This window comes from Falco punctatus (assembly GCF_963210335.1).
Source record: "Falco punctatus genome assembly, chromosome: 1".
In the NCBI taxonomy this organism is placed as follows: Eukaryota; Metazoa; Chordata; class Aves; order Falconiformes; family Falconidae; genus Falco; species Falco punctatus.
In genome coordinates, this window is record NC_137580.1 from 44,184,256 (window position 1) to 44,203,773 (window position 19,518).

The 19,518-nt window shown below is 45.7% G+C and overlaps 2 protein-coding genes across 8 annotated transcripts in view; one reads left to right on the top strand and one right to left on the bottom strand.

The window, feature by feature from the left end:
- REEP1 (receptor accessory protein 1) overlaps nt 1-16,201 on the top strand; it is a 71,037-nt gene extending 54,836 nt beyond the window's left edge. For all 7 annotated transcript variants that reach the window (XM_080400411.1, XM_080400412.1, XM_080400413.1 and 4 more), the window contains 3 exons: nt 1,117-1,152; nt 9,695-9,834; nt 12,274-16,201. In XM_080400411.1, the coding sequence (XP_080256537.1) occupies nt 1,117-1,152; nt 9,695-9,834; nt 12,274-12,345 (248 nt within the window). In that variant the 3' untranslated portion in view covers nt 12,346-16,201. The remainder of the gene's footprint in view (nt 1-1,116; nt 1,153-9,694; nt 9,835-12,273) is intronic.
- An 857-nt stretch (nt 16,202-17,058) lies between these two features.
- MRPL35 (mitochondrial ribosomal protein L35) lies at nt 17,059-19,493 on the bottom strand. The gene is made up of 4 exons (XM_080400772.1): nt 19,336-19,493; nt 19,051-19,219; nt 18,392-18,536; nt 17,059-17,420 (listed from the first exon to the last, which is right to left on the bottom strand). The coding sequence occupies exons 1-4, from the start codon at nt 19,361-19,363 to the stop codon at nt 17,232-17,234; spliced, it is 531 nt and encodes a 176-aa protein (XP_080256898.1). The 5' UTR covers nt 19,364-19,493; the 3' UTR covers nt 17,059-17,231.
- Between the last annotated feature and the right edge of the window lie 25 nt (nt 19,494-19,518).

The window sequence follows — 19,518 nt, forward strand, 5'->3', positions numbered from 1 at the left end:
ATGGCAGCATCCAGCTGATGTGAACCAGCACTCCTCTTGAAAGGGTATGACCCAACTGCTTGCTTCTGCCCCGTACCGTCCTTTCCCTTGGACATGTTTAAATCTTACTTACATATGCTGATCCCAGTCAGGGAACAGGTTCAAGTTAAATGCGGTTCCTTGCTTCCAGGTTGCTCTTGACCTGGGTCAGACCCTCAAGCCAGTAGAGAGCAGCAGCACAGAGCTCAGCGGTGGGACAAGGAAGGTGGAGGCCAGAGTGTGAGGGGCAATGGGACATCAGCTTTCAGCAGCAGAACTAGTTTATGCTTTTTTAAAATGACTGTGAAACTATGGAAGAACTTTCAGTGTCTACACTGCAGATTAATTATGACTAAAGATATCACACAAACCTCAAATCTTTTCTTTGTTCAAAAGCTTTTTTTATCTGGAGCCGTTGATGCCACTTGAAGGGTTAAATTAGAAGGCTTAAACTGGAAATTATTGGAAGGCTCTTTCCTGGAACACAAACTATCCACAAGATGAAGCTGTAAAGGTCACACTTTTATGAACAGCTGTGTATCACCTGCATTTGCATTGGAGGATGCAAAGCAGTTCCCTTGGTTGCTTTCGTTCTTACAGTAATTCCACCAAAATATAATTCCTGTGGGACTTCTAAGCACATTCCTGATTTAGGAAGATCAGGAATCTGTGGATAGTTTTCCTTCAGAAGCTGTGTGAATGGCTGCGCCAGTGGTTGTAGAAGTCAAAATCTACTGAAAAAACCCCAGGCATGTAGCAATACAAGCCCCAGTTTTGCACCCCGTGTTTATTATCATACAGCCTTTTGCACTGTGTTGCTTGTCCACACTCTCGGGTCCCTCTGGTCAGGAGTTATTTCTGTTTAGTGATCTGAGAACAGAGTCAGGGAGCTGTATGTAATCCCAGCCTTAACACTCATTAGGCACATAGCCTGGGGTGAGGCACGTTCTGGAGTCTACTCTGTGCTGGTGAATAGAGACAATCATCTCTCTGTGCACACGAGGGCCTTGAAGTCCACCTCAAATTGATGCCAAGTGGTTTTTTTTGAGAGTTAATAGCTTAGCCTGATGAGTTCCTAATGCTCAGCTCCTCTTTCAGTGTGCACGTGTTGCTCAGTATGCCGACTCCTCAGAGGTGAGTGCTGGATTTCCTGTGCCCTGATACCTACGCATCCCTTTCAGGCATGGCTGTGTTCCCCAGCCTGGCTTGCTCCTGCTGCTCTTCTTGCTCACTGGGTTTCCTAACACCAGGGGAACAAAACAGGGGAAAGCCAGGCTGTGAGTGAGTTTGTGAGCTGTGTGTGTGCTGATGGCAAGTGTTGTGGTGCTTCTCACCTTACTGACATGTGTTACCCAAGGCTGGGGAGTGTTTCTCTGGAGAAAAACTTAAGTTCTTTGTGTTCTAGAGGATGTGCCACGGTCCTTGCTGCACCAGTCTAACTCCTCTACCCCATATCCCCCAGTGCTAGTGTAAAACCACTGGGAACACAGCAAGAGCAAGCCTTCCTCAGTCCCAGCCCGGTTTTGTTCTGTTCCCTAAGGACTGGCACATGTTTCTCTGTTAGTGGAGAGGCATTTGTGCTTGGGATGAGCAGAGCGTATAGCAAAGCCTGGTAGCAGACCCTGGTATGACAAAATAGGTTTGAACAGACTGTTGCCTGCTGCAGTCTGCGCTAGAGCTGTTTTTGAAATATGTCCCCGCTGTTCCCAGCATTTACTGTGTTTACAAACTTAGGAGTGTAGTCAACAGTTTAGCTGCCAGTGGTCTTTTCAATGCTGCACCAGTTAGCTTGGTTGCTAAGATCTGAGCTGTATCACTTCTGCATTTTGTCCCAGTGGCAGACGAGAGGAGGGGGAGACCTCTGATTTGGGCATGCCAGAGGATGAGGCTGCCAAGCAGCTTGTCTAGGGAGAAAGAATAAATCCAGACTGGCAGCATCTCATGTTAGTGGAAGCAAAAGACCTTCAGAATTCCTTTACTTCTCATCTCATGTGCTTCTTGTTTGTTTTGCCCACTGTAATCAACCTGGGGACAGCAGCAAAGGGATGAAAGAACACAATGCTGCCACCATGCTGCAGTGATCCGTGCCATCCTGCTGCCTTGCACCTGATGTGCCATGCAGCCCTGAGCAGCATTAGTGCTTGGAGGCTGATGATCCCAGCCTCACACAGTCTCCTTGCACACTGTGTAGGTGGCAAACCAACCCCCATATTGGGTTTGTCACTCTTCCTGTTGTCCTTTTCTGGTTCTTTGCACTAGCACGTTTGGGATGAGTATGCTGCCGTGCAGGAGAATGAAGCCTGTTTAAGGTGATATCTGTTTAAGCAGTCATGAAACACGTGCATTCTCAGTGCATTTTATTAGCACCCTTCTAATTTTAGCCTAATCAATTTTATGGATTTGACTTCAAAGTGTTATTTATAAAAAGAATCACTAAATCCTTGAGAGCTTAATAGTCATGAGTTAATCTTTGGAAAGTCATTTAATGATGCTAAAGCAGTAATCAATCCAATATGTTTACAAATTGGGCCCAAAGCCATGTTGATCTGGTTTAAATTGCGTGCCCTGTCTTTCAGGTTGGCTTGTCTTACTTTTTTCCCTGACATAATCCAGTCCCTTAGACCATGTCAATAGGGTTATGCTGAGGCTTTATCTCATAGACGGTTCATTCTGTCTCCACAGGCTGCCCTTTCTCTGTCTCCAAGGCAATAGATGCATTAATGCACTCTCAGACAATGGCCTCCCGTTTAAAATGCTCCTTTGTAAGTCCAGATTTGGTAGTTTAGAGAGCTGACTACGTAATGTGAACACTTTTTTTTTTTTTCCAATGCCACAAAAAGCAGAGGCAAGAAAGAAGCTAAGTTTGTTTAGCTAGGACTGAGTTGTCCTCAACTATTGGCACTCATCTTCCCTCGCTGCAGACTTTTGCATAGCCAGTTTCAGAGTACAATTATTAACAGTACCCATTTCCAAAGAGTAATAATCTCGATGGGCAGAGAGTCAAGCCTTACCTCCAGCAGGAGTATTAAAGGCTGGTTTAGAGCCACAATGCAGCCTTTTTGGCAGGAGCAGTTGCCTTAATGCTCTTGCAGGTGAAAATTCTTTCTTTCACAGGCTGACTCACAGAAAGCCCCACAGCTCTTAGGAGAGCACAGGCTGGTGGGAGCAGAAGTCTGCCCATCTTGCTCCCTAGATGATACCCTGAGAGAAGGTTTCACGAGGATGTGGCCTGCTGGTGCCGTGGAGTGTGCATTTAGGCAGAGACTGAAGGCCAGGCTGGGTGCAGCATGAGCTCCCCCTGTACTGCAGCAGATCTGTCACTGTCAGCAGTGGTGGGCTCCTCTGCTGCTGAAGCTGTTTGTTTCACAGAAGAGCTCTTTCTTGCCCAGTTGGCTCACTCCAGCCAGCCTTACAGTCTGCACATGACAAAGCATTGACACAATTCAGGACATTCCTCCTCCTTGGCTCTGGGCAGCTTCACTAACTACAAGTGTGTCCCACTATATATACTCTAGCATGTCATCTTTTCTGTGCCAGCTCTTCTTACTCTTGTTCAGTGGCAGGCCTTCACTGGCAAAGCTCCTTCCAAGTCTTTATACAAGTTTCTGATTTATCTCTTCTATGTTCACGTCCTGTTGAAAGTCAAGCTGCAGCATTAAGGAACAATGATACAATTACGTAAGAGCTCTTTTTTCCCTTCAGGAAGGATGGAGTGAAAATCTCCAGAGATCTCTGTTTGTCTTTTGGCACTGTCTGGTAGATGCTTAAACTCTGGGCAATATTAAACAATCTTGCTTGGAACTGGCTTTTAAGAAGTAACAAATGTTATGTTTGGTGGTATTCTCTCAACTAACGTCTCTTAGGTGCTGTTGCAAAGACCTGTGGCAGGGTTGAGAGGTGTAAACAATTTAAATCCTTGCATAGAATAAATATATCTAGCAGACACTGAAGAATCATTTGTATATCAGGAGAACTATTGTGGCTGCATGTACTTGAGGGAGAATTTAATACTAAAATACTGATCGGGAGCCTTAGGCAATATGAGAAATGTGCAAGGAAAATAGCGACGAATGGGACTGGTTTTTGAGTGTGCACTCCATAGTGGTGACTGGTAGAGTAACCTGTGCCTTAAAAACTGCAGGTCGGCAGTGGCTGATGGTCAACCTAGCTGACATGTTCAGTCAGCCGTCCGCAAGGTGTTGCAGCATAAAGCCAGCCCCTGGAGTTTTCCCAATAAAATAACATTAGATCTCTTGCTACATGTGGTTGGCACCCTGAACAGAAGGTGACAGGTCACACACAATCAGCAGTATGGCTCAGCAAGGACCTTAATGGGACATTCACCTAATTGTGTTTTAAACAAATCACCTTATTGATATATTAGATGTATTCAGCTCCTTCTTTGTGGTATGCTACTAATTGCACATGAGATTATTACAGTGGAAAGTTCTCCTAAAAAACTAATTGACTTTGCATCAAGGAGGCTGTTCACATATCTCTGAAACTAATTCAGTTCAGTGGTGTAGGTTGTTTCATTTTTGTTCTTAGCCAGTTTCACTTCCAGCTCTTGTTCTGGGGATTTTTTTTTTACATTTCTTTCATTGAACTTAAAGAACAAATGACAACTTTCTGTTGCTCTAGGCATTTTGTTCCTTAAAACTTCCCTTTACTAAATGTTGAATCAAATTTTTACAGGGATGATTTGCATCACTTTGCAGTGGTACCTCTCAGTGGCAGTTTGGGAGTTTGTCTGGGTATTTAAAAATACTTTCATACTTATTGGTTATTTCAGGGAAGGAAATATTTTCATAGAAGATCAGTAGGTTCTTTAAGTATATTTGCATTTTATCAACAGGAAGTTAAAACATTAATTGTTGTTTAATAAATTCCAGTTGAACCACAGATATTATGAAAGCAAAGATGAAGATTTCTGTGTTCTGAAACAATGTTCCTTCCCCCTCTACACCCAAATGTTTTCCCCTAACAGTTTATTCTTTCCTTTTCTCTATGTAAATATTATGGGATGCTGATGTAAGTGTTACAGATTGCATGAGTTTTGTTCTGAGGTGTTTGGAATAGACTGGCACTTAACAACTTAATCATTTGTGGGATGTGTTTTCATTAACGGATGACTTTGTTGATATGATTAGACTTGTTTGCTTTGGTTGCACTTGACTCCAGCTTTGGAAAGGCTGTCTGCCTCTGTTTTGTGGCTCCAGGCAGTGTGTGCTGGTGGAGTTGGCTGCTCCTAACTTCTTGGTTTGGCAATGAAAACTGTTGGGGAAGTACATGACTTTGGTCAATGTCTTTTGGAAATGATGGCAAATTTATCTTTGTTGCAGGGACAAGAAGCTGATCACCATCGTATAATAAATATCTTTTCTCGTGCTCCTATTAAGTTGTGTGCAAACCTCTTTATGTGAATTATCCCCTGGAAAGGCTTAGCTTTGGAGTGACTTTATCTTCCTTTACAATAATACAATACTTTGTTCCTGGCTTGTGCAGTCTGTGACTGTGGTTTTCCCCATTGCTCCCAAGGAATTACAGTGGTGGGAGGAAGAAGTATTGTGCCCAGCAAAATAAGGGGAGCCCAGCTTCTCTCAAAGGTATTGGGGTGCCTGATTCTCACTGTAACTGTACCTATGTGCCCACATTTTTCAGAGAATCTAGATCAAAGTCATTTGCTCATCTGTATTTAGAGTGGGCCAGGTCCTGACCCTGTTGTACTCATGAAAATCCATAGGAATTACTCCAGGTTTACACAGCAGCATAGACCAGAGTCTGAATCAAAGCAATTGCTAAAAAAACCCAGCATGCTACTGAATCCCATTTGTTGCTGTAGAAAGAGTTTTGCAAGTGAGATTTCTTAGCCCTTGTAGAATCATAGAGATTAAGGATGATGACAGTCTGGCCCTATATTCCCTTGTCTATCCTGTTTTTTTTCCTGTTGTGTATTTAATAGCTTAGATCCCAACTCTGCAGAACACTTGGATGTCTACTTTAACTTTAAATAAGCCCAGCTTCAGGGCTTCCCACGCAATGTGTTATATTGTTTCCCTTTGAAGGAATTAGAATAGAATTATAGGAACTGGAATTAAGGGGTCCATTTCCTTAGACTGTTTACAGTCAGATTCTGTCTTGCCTTAGTGAAGAGAGGAGTGTAATCTGGTCTGGATGCTGAAAAGACATTTGCAGGAGGCAGCTGCAGCTTTCATCCTGGCACACCAGTGGATTTCCCGCTTCTGCAGCGATTCTGCCCCTCCATGCAGAAGTGTGGAACCATAACCATAACAGGTGGAGACCTTCAAAACACAGCCTGCTCTGAGATGGGGAGTGAGAGTTTCCCAAAGATGAGAGAGCCAGGAGAGTTGTCTGGTATGTGGTCCGTGCTACCTCCTGGCTGTGACAGTCTCTGGGGCTGTCAGCTGCTTCCCTGGAGCAGCACACACTGCTGGCTCTGCCACTCTGGGGACATCTGATAGTGTACTGAGGCCCCACAGCCTCATACCCTAAAGATGGCTGTTAGAAACACACAGGAGGTCACCTGAGGCCAAGTGCTGTCCTCAAGAAGCATGTGCCAGTTGTGACATGTTTTGCTCCTCAGTCTTTACCTTCACCAGAAACAAACCTTGGTGTCCCAGAACCCATCCATTCTCACTAATTCCTCACATGTGTGCTTATTATTCTGGTTAGTCCCTTGTTTTACATTTTCTCCTGCAGAGGAATCACTCTCTTGGTGGAGGAAAAGTAGGTTTTTATCCTGTCATCACCCTATTCAGAAAAAAAACAACAAACTTCAGAGCTGGTGCTCACGCAGCAGCCAGCCCTTGGAGATGAGTTGCCTCCAGTCCCACAACAGTGTGATGCTTCCACAAACATGGGACAAAGTCTGCCACTCTAGATCAGCACAAGGTTGGGATTGCCCACAATACAGATGTCCTCCCTGAGGCAGGATGGGCAGGGAGTCCTCCCTTCTTGCTCCTGCTCTTAAAGAAAGGGCCCTGTGTATTCAAGATCTGCTGTCATCAATGGTCAGAAATGTAGTGGAGAGGCCTGGGATAAATCCACTTCTTCCCTTTTCCAGTTCAGTGAGGCTGAAGCAAAAGTGGTTCCCATTTGGCTGGTTTTCAGTGCTTCGTTCACAATGAGATGAGGCAGGGGAGAAGAGGGTGTCAGCCCAACTTCTGGTGGAGTTTAGATCTTTCTGCGGTGGGTTTCAAAGCAGTATGCGTGAGCTTGGAGGCTGAGCTCTCTTGATCTTCATGGAAGCAGCTCCAGGACATGGATGTGGCGCTCAGGCTGGTGGAAAGAATGAAAGAGGCTGCAGGAGGCTGTGCCTCTGCTGTGCCTGCCACGGAGACAGATGACACGGGTGGCAGAGCTGCCTGTCTTTCTCCCAGTACCCAGTTTAAGAGAGAGAAGAAGAATGCAAAAAGCAATGTACTCTGTTGTCAGGGCTGAGAGTTCCTTCTGTCTCCTTTTGCAGCAGAATAGCTGCTGGCTGTAGATGAACGGGAGCAGGGCACATTTGCCTGATCCTGTATGCTCTCGGCTTCAGCAGTGTCTCTGCACTCTGGTCACTGAGTTCTGGTTCTCCAACACCCCTCCATCCTGTCCCATTCAAGGTCCTCTTTTCCCTGGGGAAAGCCCTTGTCTCCTTGCAGCAGCACATGGCTGGAGGTGTGTTGGGCTGCTATGCAAACTTCAGTGAGGCAGTTGAAAGCAGACCTGACCTATTTTTACTGTCTGGAAACAAACTCCCTGAAGTCCAACCTGCAGTCCACATCTGAGGGACCTCTGGAGAAGAGGACAGCTGGGAGCAGCCATTTGAATTGGTGTTGGGGGCAGTACTTGGCCTCCAGGCTGCAGATTTGGGCATGCTTGGTTCAGGCTTTGCTGAACAAACAGCATTTAAAACAAACTTGACTCCATTATTTCTTGGCTTAGAGTGGCACCAAGGGCCGGCTTCCACATCCAAGATGACCTAAGCTAGGCTCCTCCTGGGTAGCTCACTTCCCAAGTGGAAGGTTAAGATAGTAATTAAAATAAAATGTTCCTGTAGTGTTTTGCCATGTGGTCTAGAGAACATTTAATTCTCCCCACAGTGTAGTCTTAATGCTGTGATCATACATAGAAAAAACCCAATTCAGCATTATCCTGGGCCTTTCTGCAACGTAACTGTCAGCATTTTCCATACAGCTGGGAAAAAAGTCAACTTCCAGCTCTTCCTGGAAACCTGCGATGGTGTCTTCCAGCCTGCCCACGCAAATAATGATAAAGGGGTAGAAACACAGGGTCAGTGGCCCGGGGATGGTGCTCACCGCTCTCTTGAGCAGCAGCCATATCCTGTGGGCTGAGAGCGTTCAGCTGCTGACTTTAATTTGGCACTGGAGAGAGCCCCAGTGACCTGCTCATGACTCGTGGTGTTGCTGTGGCCAAAGCACTTCCCCTTTGTCTCTCTTACCCATCTGAAAGAGCTGTTGGAGAATTCAGTTCTTTTGTGCTTTTAAGAATCTAAATGGATTAATAAGTATTAGATGTTTAAGAATCCTCTTTGGCTTTAGACTTTGGGTTTTAGTCTTTGGTCCAGCAGTCTTACAGTCAGACTGAGACAAGAGGCATGGAGCATTATTTCTATGTATGTTCATACAGCAGTCTAAATATAGAGCCAAATAATTGTGATTAATGCTATCTAAACAGCAAGCACTTCCACTCCTGACATGTTTCAGAATGAAAAGAGCCTAACTATCAGTGAAACAGAGAAAGCTCCAGCCCTGCTGGTAAGAAACTGTGGAGATGCAGGAAGCTTGGTCAAGCTGGGTGTCTTCTTCTGTACCTCTTGCTTTGGACTGTCCATTAAAAATACCATCTTGCTTCGCTGTCTGGATTGAAGGCAGCAAATGGGTTGTGTTGTGCAACATGACCAGCCCCACAAAGATGATGCTGTCAGTTACAAGGGTAAGAACCACCAAGCAGGCGTTAGTGGTCTGTAGTCATGGGGCCATAATCTGCCTTCAGATCCATCAGTGGAGTTAATGCTCCGTAAGATTTACTCCAGATGACAGAAAAGAGACTTTTTCCCTGCTCTGGTCTTGCAGCAGCACACCTTGCTCAGGGTCCATTCAATGGTTCGTGAAGCTTTTGGTTAACTTCAGTGGATCTCAGGCTGTGCTTGGCTTGAGCTCTCTCAGCTTCAAGTTTATTAGTGCTGCTGTGCTTCACATTTCTGCATCCTAGGCAGCTCTCTATACTGACCAGAGGGCTTCAACATTGATTTGGTGACTTCTCAAAGACACTCCTGGAAGCAGTAGATGCAGGAACTATAGACAGAATCAGCAATTCAAGAAATCAGCTATTTTATTTATTGCTGAGCCAAATAAAAAAAAACCCACCTTTTCAGAGTCAACCTCCAGAATGTCAGGCTGTGAATTTAGTCACAATTCCATGTAAAATAGTCTAAGTAGAGCTTATAATGGCTTCATAAACAAGAGCTTTTTGATTTCTAACCCCACAGCTGCTATTACTGGAGTGTGATGTGTGAACCTTCTGACTATTAATCCCTGGAAGATGCATGGCTTTGCAGTGAGGTGGCATTTGGCAGAGTGTGAATCAAACCATCGCTGATTTCCTCATCCTTTGTCTTCACGTTTAGACTGTAAATGGCTGTGTTAAATAGGTGTGGACAGTAAGTATGAAAAAACACCTGAGGCAAACTGTGAAACAAAAGGCTCTGTATTCTCAGATGATGAAGAGAACGATTCAATGGATTGTGCATTCATGAACAAAAGGCCCAAAAAGAAGGATCAACCCCTTGAGGTACTTCCATACTGTCAAGGCTCCTCCTTCTGATATTACTTGACTCTTCAACTGAATGAATATCTCTCTTTGGTCTAAAAACACCGAGTCCAAACAATACATTTCTGGTCTTTCAAGAGTGGGTCTTGATATGGGTTTGCTCACTTTCCTGCATGTGTGCATTTCCTGAAAGAAGTCTGAATTAGTGCCTGTGGAGATAATAGTTACACAGGGCTTCAGAGTTGGATCTGAATTGCAAAACTTGGATCGAGCTCTAAATCATGTGCTAATTTGGAGGTATTTGGGTACAAGATTTGGCTATCAACTGCTTTTGATAGCATGATTTTTCATGTCTGTAGAGGAAAATACATTCTCACCCCCAAGGCAGGGTAGTTAAGGTGAGAGCAGCCAGCAGCCACAGTTCAGAGCCCAGTTCCTTTCGCTTGAGTTCACACCTACACAAACCCCACCGAGACCAGTGGCAGTTCTTCATGACTTCGATAGGTTTTTGAATCAGGCACTGTATTAACAAGTATGCTTTAAGCTGCTTCATGGAAAGAAAAGAACTAAAGGAGACACAGATCTCACACTGTGGTTTACCAAAAGATATTTTAGCAACATTTTGTTGTGGAGGAAATAAAACCTCCATGGGAGATGCTGTAGGCAAAGACTCCTTCCAGATCTGGGCTGGGGGGATGGAGCCACAGCCAGGAGCTCTCAGATCTGAGCTGGGTGATCTCCTACCCTCCCCGTGGCTCAGTGTGAGGGAGCAGGAGCGGTGTGGTTTGCTTAGCAGTTTTATGTCCTTCTGGTGGGTTGTCCTACAACTGGGGGCTCTCACCAGAAGCTGGGCTGCTCTGTTCTTAACTTACAAAGGTGCAGCCTCTCTAGCTACTCTCAGAGCTATCTAGTGGCCTCCCAAAGGAGGCTGAGTTATTCATTACTAATTTAAGAGTCTTTGCTGTGCAGTTAATGGCTGCTTTGGTTTAAAAGCCACCTGGCTTCTCAAAGAGCAGCCTTCTCCCAAGCTGCAGGAGGTACTGCTCTGGTTGTCCAGCTGCATCCCAGGGCTCCTGGTTTACAGACAGTGATTCTGAGCCAGCAGCTATGGAGTCTGGCGTGGTGCAGGATCCCTGACTGCCATGCATAGCAGCTTTCTTCCTCAGCTCTTCTCCTCCAGCTGTGCGTTTCTGGGTGCAAAAGTCCCATCCGGCTGTGTTGTGCTTTTGGGAATTCACAGTGGACACTTGGGGCAAAATTTCAGGCTTGGAAGATGTAGTGAGATGTCGGATGAATCCCATCTTTGCGAGAAACTACTTTGGTCCATGGGCAAGCTAAAAGAGATGGAGATTTGGATGGAATCTAAACAAAACCTCGCCATGCTGTAGTCCCTTATTTGTGTGAATATTTATACCTTGCTGCATCACAGGAATGTGGAAACACAGCATGACCTCGGGTTTGAATGTCCTATAAAATAGAAATTACAAAGTCCTCACTTATAAATGGTAAGATCCTGTCAGGGTCTTACAGGTAAATAGGTTGATGCTGTTAGAGAAAACAAGGCTTTGGATATTTATTTAAATGGAGCAGAACAGCTTACCAGGCCCTGCAGTGTTACATGATGCTATGACAGGCCTCCACACTGAGAATTTGTGCTCCTCCGCAACATCTGCTAACCATTTCTGTTTGTGAAGCTCGAAAGACACAATGCCATGCCAAAGGTTTTCTGAGAGAAGTATATGCTGCAGATTAGGGGGCTTTGTTTGTTTGTTTGCTAGTCTGTCTCAATCTGGAGAACGGTGTTAATCACAGTAAACCAGTTTCATGGAGTTGGTCTGGCCCTTCCTGGGCATTCAGGGCTTCTTTTTAAAGCTCTCTGCATCAGCTGACTGCAAAGAATTGCGATAGTTGGCTTCTAAAATAATTTCAATGGATTGTGTCTGGCCTGTCTCCCAAGCAAGAAGCTGATCTTTTAAGAGTTCTGCTTTGTAAGAATTACAGGCCCAGTGTGTTTCACCTCGGGGACCCCCTCAGATTTGCAATGCCCCAATGAGCTGTACCCTCAGAGGGGCTGCGTCTGGGTTGGACAGTGCAGGATGGGCTGGGAGACACCTGAGCTGCCTTTCAGCCACTGGTTTGCTCTCTTGATCCATGAGCTGCTGTAAATGGCACCAATTGGCCCTGGCTCCTTTGACCATTAGTTATTAGCAATTTTTAGCCACACTTCTAACCAAGCACCAGAGGCAAAGGTGTTGGTGTAACCTGACTAAAGGACTGCAACAGGTTTCTTAAAGGCTTTATTCCTCACCTGGCCATTGATTAACGATCTTCAGGGCTAAGATCTGCTTCTCCCTAACTTCGTGCCTGAAATGGGATTGGTGCCACAAAGGTGGGTGAGTTTTAAGGAAAGAAAAAATGTTTCCTATTATGCCACCGAAGTTTTCTCTTGCTTTTCTGCAGGCACCGCCTAGGACCCTTAGACCTCGCTTCAGGAAGAAAAGTACCTCGTCCTCTGCCACTGAAACAATGTGAGTGCAATGAGCCAATAGCACCAAGATCCACAGAATGTCTCTCTTCTGCCTTAAAGAGCTACTCGTTAATAATGTAGGAAACAGCAGTGGGATGGATGTGCTTTGATGTACAGCATTGTAGACATGGCCTTTCTCTCTCCTCTCTCGGTATCCTTCTGTTACATGCTTCTCGCGTTTGTCCGTGACATGGGTAGGACACTCTGGCAGACACCTGCAGGTGAAGAGTCCTTGTTTTGTTTGCAGAGGGTACACCCACTCACGCCAATCCTGTAAGGCTGTACATTGCCAATTCTCATTTGTGTCTGCATAGCTCTAGCTCTGTGAATGCACAGCAGAAACAAAAATAATCAGTTACTCATGATGATACATTGACAGTGTATTTATTTATGGCTTTATCATTAATGAAGTGGATTTGCAGAACCCATGGATTTCTCTTTCTTCCCTTCCTCTTCAAGACTGTGAATGATGTAACAAATGTCAAAGTACTTTGACTGTACAAAATGTCCAAGATTCAATAGTGAAAGCTGAGCTGCAACTCCATTGCTCTTTCTGCAAGTAAGTCACATGTTCTGAGAGAATCATTATGCTAAAAACCATAGAGACAGAGCCACTTACAGAGGACGAGGAAGAGACGTGCGAGAGAAAATAAATGATTTCAATGATGTAATGAAGGGGAAGTCTTAATTTTGATCAGCCTGAGCCAGAAGAGTATTGTGTGGAAAATTATGGTGGCTAGAACTAAATTGTAGCACTTGTGGCAAATGTTCTACTGCCAGTTTTAAAGTGTGAGCAAGCCAGGCTTGTACTAGCTGCAGCAACAGAAATTAGAACTGCTTTAGTGATGCATTTCCAGGGGAAAACGCACCTTTCTCCCCTGCCTGCAAGTGTCAGTCCCAGTGCCCTGCTTTCCTGGCGAGGTGCTGCTGTTCTACTTGCATGAGCAGAACAGGGTGCTGGGTCTCAGCCGCTATTTGAAGCCTGAAGTTTCACCTGTAGCATGGAGTTTGGTTAGAGCCACAAGAACCAGATGGAGTGGTGTATTCGTATCCATATATAAACGAGAAACATAAAAGAAGAGGAAGATGTGGTAGGGTTTGTGTATTTGTGCTTCAAGTTGGTGTCCCTTGTAAGTGTTGAGCATGTGAGATTCACACATAAGTTAATTACGTGGCCCTTTGTGTTTGCTCTTAGACCTGTCACATAGACTAGAAAAACGTTTAGCATTACGTAGAACATGCCGTCACTAACGGATCAGTACATGGGCTTGATGGTGAAGAGTACTGCTAATCCAGGTGCAGCAGTCCAGGATGCCAACAGCTGGCTGGAGTGTATCAGGCTCAGAGATAAATCTGAAGTGGCCTTTGAAACCTTTTCTCTGCCGGGTATGCATCGATATCCCAGCCGTCCCTGTCTGATTGGATCCCTGAGGTTTTCCCCCAGAGCTTCTTACATACGTGGGGAAGAGAGAAACAAATGATGCGCACGCACAAATGTTTATCTGACCTGGCTAGGAAGTGGAAAAAGCAAGCAGGTATTTCCTGTGTCTGCCACAGTATTTGGCCTCATTACCTGAGAATTTTATTTCCTTCACATGTGCTAATTCAATCATATTTTGCAATGGGTAAGAAGGAAAAAGTCTTCAGAAAATAAATTAAAAAAAACAACCCCAGCCACCAAACCTGTCTAAATAGCAGTTATAGAAGAGTCAGTCCTTGGAAGATACTCAGCAAAAGCTTTGAGGAGCTAAGCTTGTGTGTTTTACTTTTAAGCAGCTTTAGAGTTTATTTGATTTCTTTTGGCAAATGTTAAAAAGAAATAGAAAAACTGCCTGCAGTGTTAGCAGAAAATAAAATCCTGTTGCAAGCAAGCTCTGTTTCCCTGCTATGCAATGGGCTGCCATAAGATAAAAAAGAAGCTGACAAGTTTGCACTCAATAATGCCAAAAACCCCAACATAGAGCTACATAACATCTGACAAATTCTCAGACATGCTGTATTAACATTGATTCTCACTAAAATTATTAAATGTGCTTCTAATCTGCTGTTTTACTGTAAACTTGACTGTTTAGCATTTCTTAAGTGCTGACGTGAAATTGTTGACAAGGGAGTTGCCTTATATCTCTCAAAACATTCACTGTATAAATGAGAAAAATAAACCTTTTCATATCTGGCAAAAATGTATTAATTTATCAACTGAGCTGTATATTTGTGTATAGATAGACAAGAAATGTGAATGCCTAACCACGTACACTTAGTGCTGTAGTGTTCTGTATACAAAGAGATCGGTCATTTGCTTTTGATTCCTCATCTTCCACACACAGGTTGTTTACAGGTGTTGCCCCAAGTCCGTCACTTCACTCTTTGGCACTTGGGTTCGTTCAGAATAACCCCCAGGCAGGAAGGCTTTTGTTTGTTTCTCCCTTGAGCCTCCGCCAAGGAACAAGCCCGACTCAGCGACTCGCCACCCTGCGCTGATGCTGACCCCTCCTGGCAAACGGGGGTTCGCAGGACCGGAGCAAGGGGAGGGCGCACGGGTGGATGGATGGTGGATTCTTGGGAATGCGTTGATGGGGAGCGATTCTCAGCTTCCTCCCGGCTCCGGCCGAGGGGGCAAGCTAGCTAACCGCTTGCAGATACTCCTCTGAAAAGCAAGAAATCTTTCAGCTGATGGCTTAAAATAGCAACAGATATGGCCTAAGTAAGAAAAGCCCAGTTTTGGTGCCTTGTGGGCTGCTGGTCTCGATGATCAATCTTGTAGGGCAGGCAGGCACCTCCTGACTCCGCAGAGGTGGGCTGGAGAGTGGTGCTGAAAGAAACAGGCCAGCTGTAGAAACTACAGCCTCTACCCAGCACGAGGCTCAAATGAGACTTGTGTTACTTTGAGCAAGTAAAATTGAGGCTGAGGGGAAGGAAAATGCAGCTGAAGATGCTCTATGGTAAACAGGCCTGCGATTACCTCACCAATTTACCGTAAATTCACCTAAATTATGAAAAGAATAAGCTTAAAGCAGCTCAGTGCAGCCCTCCGTGCCTCATTTCTTGTTGCAGGGGCCAGTGTCAGCGCAGTTACAGCAGTCGCCAATTGCTGAATCAGGGTCACATCAAATACAGGCAAGAGAGACTTCATGTGTATCACTGTCACCTCGGAATTAATCCCACACTGATCTAAATTGTGTAAGTGCAAACCCAGCACGGAAGGAAAGAAGAATTGGGTTATTTATTCCTATTAAAGAGGGAGAAAGCTGCTTGGAGAGATGCAATGCTCCTTGGCCTCATGTAAACAACCTGCTGCCTTTGACTGCTCTCTGAAGTGTTCTCATGTCGTGATGAAACCCTTGTACTTGTGACTGAACGCTCGTTAATCAGTTTCCTTTTTGCTGTTCGTTTCGGGTACCCATTTTGCATCTAGCACCATATTTGAAATAGCAGAGAACACTACGTTGGGATTTGCGTTTAGACAAACTATTTAAGGATCATAATTGTGCACTTTGTGTGATTTCTTTCCTGTGCTCGGTAGAAAAGATCTGTGCTGGAATGGTACACTTAATGACTCACAAGGATGGCCATTACAACAATATTCCAAAGGTTGATGTTTTGCTGGTTTTGTTATACTGCTTGAATAAAGTCTTAATCTTTTCTTTAAAAAAAAAAAAAAAAAAGGAAAAAAAAAAAAGAAGAAAACATCTTTAGTCTGTTCAATGTATCTGGCAGGCCAGAATAATTACTTTGATCACTGTATTATTTTTATCTCAATTCTGGCTGACTGTACATAGATGTATTCACCAAGTGCTGCATGTCCTTCATAACTTCTTTCTGTATTATGAACTGGAAAAAAAATACAGCTACTGAACACTCTGAGTAACTGGTGAATTCATTGGAATGCTACGGCCTTGTACGGCAAACCATCTCTCGCTATACAGGTGGCTCCAGAGCCAATAACCAGGGACTATCTGCTTAATAATGGATTAATTATTAGTGAATGTTTTGAAGTTACTGCTGGAAGCAACTGCTTGTCACACACTTGTGGGGAAGTTATCAGCTTCTAGAGCAAACCTCCGATCTAGCCCTTAGTGAAACCAGAGACCAGTTGGCCTGTACACTCCAAAAGGACCTTGAAATAAATACTTGGTGTTCCATATGTATGTGTGATCAGAGATAAGCAGCGTGAGGTATAGTTAGGCTTAAAGAATAAACAAGAAAATACTCAGAATTGACTGCTTAAGGACGTACTGTAAAACCCAAAGAATATATTCTACTTCTAAAAAATCAACACAGGATATGAAATGCGAGTCCTGTAGTGAAATTTGGTGATTTGGTGGCTAATACATTTTTACATCACTTATAAAAACTGCATGTAGCCATGAAACACTGGGTGGTGGGTTTTTTGTCTATGCTCTCTGGCATGGAGACATGGCAACAGTTTATCTGGTCCTGTGACAGGCAACAATACTGAAGCTGACCCTGCTCTCTTTTTTTCCCCTTCCCCAAGGAGGGAGCTACCAGTAAGTATGGACACAGGAAAATATATCGCAGGATTATTTAACATGTTCCTTTTAAAAAATTTAAGATTAAATATGTTGAATTATTCACTTTTAGTGATGTTTAGACTTGTATTCATCCAAGTTACACGCAATCACAGGAAACCAACAGATATCAGAACATGTAGGTGACCGGCTTGACCTCCGGCCAAGTGAAATACAAATTGCAGCTGAAGATAATCTTGAGTATTCCTTTATTTTGGGCATTGATACCCGTACTGATAAGATGATATGCATATGTTTATTTAGAAAACTAACAGGCATTACAGATTTATGTTGTAAAATTAAGACCATGCCCCACACCACCACCACCTCTTTCCTAGAGAGATGCAAAAATGAAACCAAGATTTCTACATATGAAGATTTGTGCGATCGTGATACTTCTGGTAGGGATCATCAACATACCAATTTCTTCTTTTCCAGAAAGAAGTGGTCATTTTATCAAGGAGCTTACATTGTGTTCTAGTGCACAACACCAGCTCTCTCAAACGCTTCCTCTGAGATGCTGACTTCTTCCACAGTTTCTTCTTATAACCAGACTGTCAGAAAATACACAAAAGACTTTTAAGTGGGTTGCTGTAAATATATATATACAGCAATCATAGAATGGTCAGGGTGGGAAGGGACCTCTGGAGATCACCTAGTCCAAGTGCCTGCTAAAGCAGGTTGCACAGAATTGCGTCCAGGCAGGTTTGGAATGTCCCCAGAGGAGACTCCACAGCCTCTCTGGGCAGCCTGTGCCAGTGCTCTGGTCACCCTCAAAGTAAAGATGTTTTTCCTCATATTCAGAAGAAACTTCCTGTGTTTCACTTTGTGCCCCTTACCCCTTGTCCTGTCACTGGGCTCCGCTGAAAAGAGCCTGGCCCCATCCCTCTGATATTCACCCATAAGATATTTATAGACATGGATAAGATCCCTTCTCAGTCTTCTCCAGGCCAAACAAGCCCAGCTCTCACAGCCTTTCCTCATAAGGGAGGTGCCCCCATCATCTTTGCAGCCCTGTGCTGGCCCCTGCCCAGCAGTTCCCTGTCTCTGGAACTGGGGAGCCCAGCCCTGGCCACAGCACTCCGGGCGGCCTCACCGGGGCAGGGCAGGGGCAGGATCCCCTCAGGGCAGCCCCAGCCCGTGCTGGTGCGGCAGCCCCAGCCCGTGCTGGTGCGTGGGGCTGTCCCTCCCCAGGGCAGGGCCTGGCACTGGCCTTGGCTGAACTCCATGAGGTTCCTCTCCGCCAGCTCTCCAGCCTGCCCAGGCCTCGCTGAGCGGCAGCGCAGCCCCTGGGGCATCAGCTGCTCCTCCCGGCTCTGTGTCTCCAGCCAACTCGCTGACGGTACACTCTGTCCCTTCATTGTAATATTCACTGATAAGCAAACCAGGACAAGCTCCCTACTTTCAGGAAGGCATGAGTGTCCCTACAGAGCTTTTTTTTTAAACTTCCACACCAGCTACTGCCCTCTAACGGAAGTAAAACAATTAGCTCACTGACTGTAAAGCTATCGCTAAAAAGTCCTACCTTTCTCCTAACCCAAAGGCCATTGTGCAGCCGGAGAAACCTCTTGACGACAGATTTCACGCTTTTCCTCTTTCCATTCCGTAAGCTACAGTAAGTGAGAGTCCTTGCTGGCTGTTGAAGGATACTCGGAAGCAGAGATGTGACACTAAAAAACACCCCCAAAGCAGGGAAAAACACAGAACAGTAATGAAACATTTTCCTCAAGTTATCACTATTTTTCTCACATAAAGAGAAATCACAAGTGGCTGTGACTTGTTTGCAGGTTAACGAGAGCTCATGTAACATTACAGCACACCACTGGACGAGTGTGTAGGTACGAACGCTAACCGCGGCGCCACACACTAGTCAAAATACATTTCCAAGTTATATTCCACACAGAATGGCTCTTTTCCACCAACAAAAAGCGGCTCAAGCTCAAGAGCAAGCACTCGGCTGTTATGTGCATTCACAAATTGCTTTTAGGATATTAATCATCAGCGAAGGTCGGCACCGATTTTAACACGGTTACGGGGGGGGGCCCTGCACGGCGCGCTCCATGCTGTGCCCCCCTTCGAGCACTGCCAGCGGGGCTCACAGACCGGCTGGCTACCGCATGAAGCAGAGGCTCCATAAACATCCTTTTAAACTTTTTTTTTCTGCAAAGGACAAGCCGACCGTACCTGCCGAGGAGCGAGGGGGTGCCTCCCGCGGACAGGGCCCTCCCGGGCAGCCGCGGTCTCCACAGCGGGGCCGCCGTCGGTGCCCACACCTGCGCGAAGCGCCAGGCCGAGAGGCCGGGGAGAGCGCGGCCCGCGGCGGCCCAGCGGCCGGCCCAGCGGCCCAGGATCCCTGCGGAGAGCCAGACCCCTTAGGCGAGGCCGCGCCACGCCGCCATTTCACGGCGCTCCCCCACCCCCACCCCGAGATGGCCGCCCGCCTCCCCTCAGCCCCGCGCAGCCACCCACCCGCCACGGCCCCGCGCGCCGCCGCCATGGCCCGTACGGCAGCCCGCGAGGGTCACGCTGCGCCGGGGGCGGAGCGCTCCCGAGGCGGCTTCTGACCGCCCTGCCCTCGCTGCCAGGGGCGCTGCGGCCCAGGCCTGCCTCGTGCCCCCGCCCCCGCAGGGCCGGGGTAACCACCTCCCACCG

Bases quoted from the DNA above. Each gene is read 5' to 3' on its own strand.
- MRPL35 (XM_080400772.1), bottom strand. From the start codon at position 19,363: ATGGCGGCGGCGCGCGGGGCCGTGGCGG. The intron at 19,220-19,335 runs GTGGGTGGCTGC...GGCTCTCCGCAG, and splicing joins GGCGCGCGGGGCCGTGGCGG to GGATCCTGGGCCGCTGGGCC. The intron at 18,537-19,050 runs GTACGGTCGGCT...GGTGTTTTTTAG, and splicing joins ACCCCCTCGCTCCTCGGCAG to TGTCACATCTCTGCTTCCGA.